Below are 8,049 nucleotides of genomic sequence, written 5' to 3' on the forward strand. Positions count from 1 at the left end.
TTGGTAGAAATCAACCCACGCCAGTCCAGTTTGAGAGTCTCAGAGTGGAACCAAAAGGAGTCAATTCTTCTCCAACAAACCAAAGCCAGCTGCTTCTTACACGCAGAGAGGGAGAGAAACCCTCCAACTTTCCGTTGCGTGAAACTACAGGAGAAGAATGTGCTTTTTCTTCTCTCAACATGTGCTGCAGTCATTAACTGTGGCTGATTCCCAAAACTCAGAAAAATAAACCGTGATTTTGATGTAGTGTATCAAGAGTCAACCTCGCTGTAGGAACAGCTGAGCAGCTGGACTGTACAGGATGTAACAGAGCTCAATGGAGGGATCCACTAACAGCAAGAGGGCTACTAATGGAGAGAGACAGTAAAAAGGGCGTATCCTTCGCCATCAGGTTTTTATAGCAGCAGTGAAAGCCTCACACCTCAGCTCCCATCATCTTGTGAGACGCTTGCAGACAGGTCTGAAGTGCCCTAATGGCTTGATTGGAGACAAAATAGACATCACTGCCTTGAAACAAAAACGGTCCCTGAAAACACAGACCCATTAATGCCACCATTAGCTCCAGTATTGCATTATTTCAGCCCATCTGCTATCATTATACTCGACTGTCAATACAAGAACACTGTAGGAAAACAGTGAGGTCAAACATGGCCTCCAGTCAGTGACATTTCCTGAACAGGTCTAAAACTGAAACGGAAAGATCAATACAGAGTGGAAGAAATCCTTGGCTTGTAGCCTCTTGATATCTGCCAGTGAAACTCAATTTGTGATTCACATAGACACATAAATCTTTCTCACATTTTATTTCATGAAAAAGAACATGCACAGCACTCTGTCATTAGGATACAGTACACATCTCTGTAATGAAGAAGTGTTAAAAATGACTGACAGTTTTCACATTGTGGAGTTTTATGTCAAGTACACTTTATAATGCAAGGCCATGACTCACCAGGGTTCCATTAGACTGTCTTCTCTAATTCCTCTGATAATTGCTCGTCTAGTCAGGCAGCCATCGCATTTAGGTGAAAGCTTTACTCACCAACTCATCAGGCGACACACAAAGTTCTTGTAACAAAGGAGAGCACTTGGCAGCATCAGCTATTCAACGCAGGGCTTATTATCTGCCCTGAAGTCACAAGATACTCATTCTTTTAGAAATATGGTGAACCTTACTCTTGCTAGAAGAGGGGATGAAATAATTTTAGCCATGGCAGCACACTGAAAATATACACCTTGCCTTTTGAAAAACTGTAGCCTTGTATTGTGTGTTTGCTGTGACAGCAGGAATCAAACGTTAATATTTAATCAGTAATGAGCCTACTGGGCTTCACCATATATTTCTGACTTCGTTTTCATACAAATTCAGTTTAATATTGTTATAATTCATGACTTTTGTCTATACATGACCTCAGTGAGACACTGAGAAACACCTCAAAACCAATCCCCCACAACGATGTCAAGCTGAAAAAGTCACAAACACTCCTGGTCCTCATTAGAACACATTGGCAGCAGTCAGTTACCTACAGACGTAGTGTAGTGCCTTAAGCAAGTCCGATGCAGCGTCTCCACCTCCGGATTCAAGACTAAATGTTTCTGTCCTTGTAGTCAGGTGCCAACTCTGGAAATGTTCTTGGCAAATTTAGTCCTTGAGTGTCTAAGCACTTGCCTGCGCCACCTGCTGGGCCTGCCTCCTCTGGTTGTAGGCATTGTACACATCCAGGAACATGTCCTTGCAGGGTATACGGGCTTTCAGCTTGGAGCAGATGAGGAAGGAGCCGGCCATCTTGCGATGGAGGGAGTACGACTCCTCGGGTGGAGGGGTGAGGCGGTGGCGCAGCATGACGGGGATGAGGCTCTGGATGCGCTGGGTGGTGCTCTGGGTGCCGAAGTCGAAGGGCTCGGCGGATGCAAAGGCTTCACCGAGGATCATCACCGCCTCCACGTGGGCGTCCTGGAAGGCCTGGTAGAGAGCAGGGAGCGGCGTTACAGTGAGTATCTCAGTGAAGAACTTTCTATGCACATCAACAGCTGAACGAAGATCTCAACATCAAAGCAAAGAGCATGAAAGTACAAAAATGTACTGAAGGCCTAAACGATACAAAAGGACTTAAGTTGCATTTCTGAGTGTGTATACTTTGAGGCAGCCTGAGGAAATGTGCACACTGGAGATCATTAGAATATGAACATGTCAGAGTACGACAAATGGGGAGGTCAGCTACACCTCCCTCCTCCATTCACTTTCATTTACAGCCAGAAAGGTTGAGTACATGGCAGCCACCAACAAAATAAGAAGTTGTTGTCAACTAAAGCCATGTCACCTTCACTTGGCCTGCCTCTCCTTGTGTCTAAACTTGTGTCTGTTAGATTCTGTGTGTCTGTTTCTATATTTTGTCAGATCAGAGTGGAGCAGCTTGTGGCCACAGACACACAAAGAAACAGTAGTGGAAGAGCCACAGAACAGTAGCAGAGACTCTCTACATATCGCACATTGAATTTGTGTAATAAGTTGTGTTTTGTTTGTTTCCCAGGAATAGATGTGATTCCAGCCCCAACATCTGTGTATTTTCCTTGATTCTAAGTCACATCTCCTTTAATAATGATTAAAGGATTTCATATGTAGAAAACACAGACATTTGTAAAGTGCATTTTGCCTTGCTTGGTCAAAATTGAACCAACCACAACAGCACTCATAAAAATATAACTCTTTTCCATTTGAAACTAAACCAAATTTATTTGAAATTATAATCAAAGCTCCTCCACCTGAATTCTGTTGTCGCTTTGATTTTACAGAAATCTATTCATGAAAATAAACAGGACTGAAGTGTTGAAGTGACTGAACCGTATGTGTGTTCTTTAGCAAACACACACACACACACACACGTATATACATACACTACCTTTCAAAAGTTTGGGGTCACCCAGACAATTTCGTGTTTTCTATGAAATATGACACTTTCATCCATGTGCTAACAACTGCACAAGGGTTTTCTAATCATCAATTAGCCTTTCAACACCATTAGCTAACACAATGTAGCATTAGAACACAGGAGTGATGGTTGCTGGAAATGTTCCTCTGTACCCCTATGGAGATATTCCATTAAAAATCAGCTGTTTCCAGTTAGAATAGTCATTTACCACATTAACAATGTCTAGACTGGATTTTCATTCATTTAATGTTATCTTCATTGAAAAAAATGCTTTTCTTTCAAAAATAAGGACATTTCTAAGTGACTCCAAACTCTCTCTCTCATGGGTCATAATATGGAGAGAAACAGCATCAAGTACAAGCAACACAAATAAATGCAGAAGACAGAAAGGACGGGGAGGACAAACCACATCAAAAATAAATGAGTACAGCAGCAGTGACTAAAATACCCTACCTTGGTCTCAAAGCCTGTGAGGAATTTCAAGTCCTTTGATTTGGAAAGAACAGTGGCTCGATCTCCCACGGAAGCTGCATGAACCACCTGAACACACACATGTACACGCAGGTGATGGTGTGAGAATTTTTCCACTAGTGTTGCAGAATTCAGCCAAAGATGCCGATGTTTAATTATTGACAAAAACCTTGTTGCATAAATCATGTTGTGAGGTTGACTGGTGGACATTTGCTAATTTTAGACTCGTCATACCTGTATATAGTCATCTGTGAATGATTCTGGGTAGCCTCGGCACGCTCCAAAGTCCAACAAAATAACCTAAAAGACATGATCAGAGTGTTATGAATCTGTTGCATGTAATGAACATGTAACATCTTTCTGTGTTAAGACAATTCCTTTACAAAATCGGATTTCCCCCACCTTGTTGGTGTCTGAGTTGTAAAAGAAGTTGGCCCAGTTTGGATCTGTCTGCATGAACCTGAACTCAAAGAGCTCCCTGAGACACAGCTGGAGGATGTTGAAACAGATCTAAAGTGGAGAGAAGAGACTTGTGTTTACTGCAGTGTTGTTATTTATCCATGTTACATTTCCATGCTATTCACCTCTGGAACTATGTCTCAGCATATATCCTATTTCACACGTTATTCTATTCAGTGTGACTGTCTCATGGTAGTATGTTCCACTACACTGCCACACTCACACCATGTCTAAAGATCTTGCATTACTGTACGTTAGAAGGGCAAATCTTAACACATATTTCCACAGTGACACAGCATCAATTTCACACTGTATTTAGCGCCTGCTGAATAATTTACTGGCAAATAAACCTGTTTTTCTGAATGTTATATGCATCAGTCATGCACTTGTCACACTATGGCATATAGAGTGTGACAAGGTACAATTACAGTTTCTTCAGTTGTGCTTCTGGTTACAAACAGGAGGTGAATACAACCCCAAACCCATATTAATTTTAAGAAATAGTGGAGGAGAGATGAAACAAAGAAAAAAACAGCCCTTAACACAAACCCAGTATGGGAGCAGAGCTTTCTGATATGGCCCTTATACTTGTCAGAGGGTTTCATCTCTAATGGCTTCACACAATTATACTTCCATACCATCATGGACCTCTAACTGGAAATCTTTCTGCCAGATACTGTATTGTGTATAATTTCTACCATAACCATTCTGTAAAAGCTGCTGACCTTTACTTCACTTTGCACATCAGTAGTTATTCCTTTCTCCGTGGTTTCCTGATGTGCTGTAGCTTTAGTGAAGGGAAAACCCAGTTGAACATCCCCACTACAATAACATCACCTCATCAAGAACATTCTGACATATTCCTGCAGAGTTCAAACACAAGTAGCTAGAGGGTTCACTGATTCCTCTTACTCTGTCTCCACTCACACGTCAATAAATAAAAATTCATGACAGATGGGATCCATGTGCCTGTTAAATCAAACCATACCTGGTTCCTCGTCTCCTGGTCCAGGTCTACACAGCGGTCCAAAGGGACTCCCTGCACCAGCTCCATGGCCAGCACTCTGCGTGCTGACAGCTCATCTATCACCTCAGGGACTTGGAAATACTCATCTCCCTCCAGCAGTGACCTGGAGGACAAACACAAATTGTACAAGAAAATCAACAACAACAACTTTACTACTCGTAGATCTGCACAATTGAAAATATGTAAAATCAGCAACAAAACATGTACAACAAAAAGGCAGTTAAAAGCAACTAGACACCATGACTACATGTACCGTGGTCATTTATGTGAGGGCAAACTAAATATAATACCTAGAAATGCTACACTGCATCTGCTGAATGCATTTTTTGTCTAGAATAATCTTACTGTGACACATAAGCTGGCTCCTGCAGTGGTATACTTTACATTTCCAAATTATTCTAATGAATACAAATCAATTAAAAACACTAAAAATAGTTCAGAAGCTCTGCCCAGACAGAGCAGAACTTAAAACATACATTAACATATCAAAGTAGTAGATAGGAATTTAATGTAAAGGAAATATAGAATGAATATATATATATTTATAGAATTTTAAGGTATCAGGGGTCAGAAAAGGCCGACGCTGTAATAAGTGTGTAATATATGACGCATGTAGCAGCAGCTGTTCACTGAAACCACTACCTAATTACAGAGTAACCCTACTGTAATTTAAAAGGTGACTTGACGTGGTTTTTATTTTATGCAGTTAAACAGTGTAGTGGCAAACCACTGAACCTCAGTGGAGGAAGTGTTTGGCTCAGAAAGTGGCATAAACCTACCTGAACTTCTTGGCACACTCTGCCTCCCTCTTATAGTCACACTCCCATTCCAGCTCCCTTTGAAGAACCTCTAAGCTGTTGTCTGCAAAAAGACCTGTGGAAAAATAAAATAGTGCAATACTCAGCTGGGAAAAGTAAAGAAAACATATGGACCATGTCATCTTCAAAAACAGCAGCACTAATTCATATCATACATGTTGGTCTGTAATGAGGATAAAACAAAGAAAATCGGGTCATGCACTGAAGGTAATTGGGTACACTGGTGGCCAAAAGGTTTAGGAGCCAAACATCACCACAGCTTCCCTGCCATGTCTTTTCCTGTCTCACTGTCAGATATCAAAATAAAGGATTGAAATGCATAAAGTCCAGTGTGTTCACACAAACAAGAGGTATATTTAGATGACAGTAGTTTTAAACACAGTGTGCCTATCTTTGAGAGAGGTCGTCTGTGCTTAAAATTGTTCTTTACCTTCAGCATGCTTGTGCATTCTGTGTGGGAAACCCTCAAAAGATCATTTGACTGACAACCAAATACCAGTAGATGAGCATTAACTACAAAACATAATTTGATCTTTTTGGCTTGAATCCTTTCATTCAGCAACAACCATCAGTTAGACAGACAGATCTGACCTGCAACTATAGCACCCCCCATGGTGTAAAGAGGGTAGTGGTTAAAATGCTGAATATAACACACAACGGGGGTAGTCACAGTAAAGTATAATAATTTTGACACAAACTCCAACATAATACTTTGAAGCCGTTACCTTCAGGCAGGACCACGCTCATTTTCAGTACTGACATTAGGTTGTTTATGTCACTGTGAATGCTCTCTGCCACTCCAGGGTACTGGAACAAATGTGGAAATTACAGACATTAAATCAAGACAGTGAAACGTAGGTTGTAGGGAGACAGACCTAAATGTGTGAGAATAACATCCTACCTGGATCTTCATGGCAATTTCTCTACCATCTTTTAACATCCCATAATGTACTTGGCCAATGGAAGCGGCAGCAAATGGTTTGTCCTCAAAGGCCGAGAGCTTCTCTCGCCAGCCCGGCCCTAACTCCTCCTCCAGAACTTTCTACAAGATCAGAAACAGACACTAAAAAAAACTAACACTATATAGTACAAGATGACAAAATGTCAGGAACAGTTTATGCTTACATCCATCTGCCATGTGGGCATGAAGTCGGCGCTCTGCCTGACCCTTTCAAAGATCTTCTGCAGCTGTGGATTGATAAAGGAGTTGTCTGAAAAGAAAAAAAAATCCAGAAAAGTATTTTCCACTGCCTTGAAATCATCTGACTGTGAGGATATCTGAATAACAGCAGTGGAAGTGTTGATACAGTGTGTACCTTGTATGCTGAGCATCTGGCCTATCTTCAGTGCAGCTCCACGAACCTTACACAGTGTGTTGACTATTCTCTCAGCATTAGCCTCTGACAAGAAAGCAGAGTCTAGCAGGGCACCCATGTCTATAAAACACACCACACACACACACATACACATACATACAAAGCAGTATTAGCAGTGATATTAGGAGCAACATATTAGAAGTATAACGCCATGACATAAGTAATTTATCTTAGCAATTACTTTCCAAGTGCTGCATGTAAATAACTGAGCCCTAAACTGGGCCAATTGTAGGTAGCAGAGCATAAAAACTGGGGCAGTGGTACATCATTAAACACTGTTCATTTAACACATATTAAAGCCTTTCTAAATTCTTATTAGTAAGTTGGATTTTAAGTCCATCCAGTGCCTAGCGGGTGCTGACAGATTAGAAACTTCTCAGGGCTGACAAGTTGTCCATCTGTCTGCTGGAAGTGTGCTGGACCAAAGGCTGCTTCACAGGATACAAAGGAAGAACCAGAGAGGAGAACTAAGAAAAGAATATTTTTACCTGCTTTTTGTTTGCCTCCCAGTGATTGTTTTGCAACTTCTGCAATGGCACCGATCCCCAGTCCTACTGCCAGTCCTGCAGCAGGGAGACAAAAGGCACAAGCAGTTTTAAATTTAGCATCACCTGAGGACAGATGCTTGAGGAAACCAATGATTTGACGCAGATGCTGTTGCTATTTAAAGGCTGAAATCACACATTAAAGTGTGGTATCTTTTATGACATGTTTAAGTGTTTTCCCCATCTGGCACTTGAAAAGCAGGTTTAAAAAGCTCCTCAGAATGTCAGGAAAGTGTTACAGCATTTTCTTTTCATTGCCACCATGTTAAGCCCTTTATCAGCAGTTGGCAATGAGAATGTACAGTACATTTGCATTTTAAACACACTGCAAGGATATTTAGAGCACAGTGAATAGAAAAGGACCCATTAAAGATGTGCTTTAACACACTTTCTGGTAAGTGTACATGATCTACTTTGTAAAGGTAG

The 8,049-nt window shown here is 41.1% G+C and overlaps 1 protein-coding gene across 1 annotated transcript; it reads right to left on the bottom strand.

Moving 5' to 3' along the window:
- Positions 1–788: 788 nt before the first annotated feature.
- On the bottom strand, positions 789–7,677 carry LOC129348432 (atypical kinase COQ8B, mitochondrial-like). The gene is made up of 11 exons (XM_055008785.1): positions 7,567–7,677; positions 7,019–7,138; positions 6,828–6,913; positions 6,604–6,744; positions 6,428–6,509; positions 5,664–5,757; positions 4,846–4,987; positions 3,801–3,908; positions 3,633–3,698; positions 3,381–3,467; positions 789–1,960 (listed from the first exon to the last, which is right to left on the bottom strand). Exons 2-11 carry the CDS (start codon positions 7,134–7,136, stop codon positions 1,655–1,657), a joined length of 1,230 nt encoding a protein of 409 aa, XP_054864760.1. The 5' UTR covers positions 7,137–7,138; positions 7,567–7,677; the 3' UTR covers positions 789–1,654.
- Between the last annotated feature and the right edge of the window lie 372 nt (positions 7,678–8,049).

Source organism: Amphiprion ocellaris, unplaced genomic scaffold (assembly GCF_022539595.1).
Source record: "Amphiprion ocellaris isolate individual 3 ecotype Okinawa unplaced genomic scaffold, ASM2253959v1 Aocel_unscaffolded197, whole genome shotgun sequence".
In the NCBI taxonomy this organism is placed as follows: domain Eukaryota; kingdom Metazoa; phylum Chordata; class Actinopteri; family Pomacentridae; genus Amphiprion; species Amphiprion ocellaris.

What these genes read in the sequence shown, in the direction of transcription:
- LOC129348432 (XM_055008785.1), bottom strand. Translation starts at nt 7,136, where the DNA reads ATGGGTGCCCTGCTAGACTCTGCTTTCTTGTCAGAGGCTAATGCTGAG. An exon ending in AAATTGCCATGAAGATCCAG is followed by an intron (nt 6,510 to 6,603) that starts GTAGGATGTTAT and finishes CATTTGTTCCAG; the next exon opens with TACCCTGGAGTGGCAGAGAG. An exon ending in ACAACTCAGACACCAACAAG is followed by an intron (nt 3,699 to 3,800) that starts GTGGGGGAAATC and finishes CATGTCTTTTAG; the next exon opens with GTTATTTTGTTGGACTTTGG.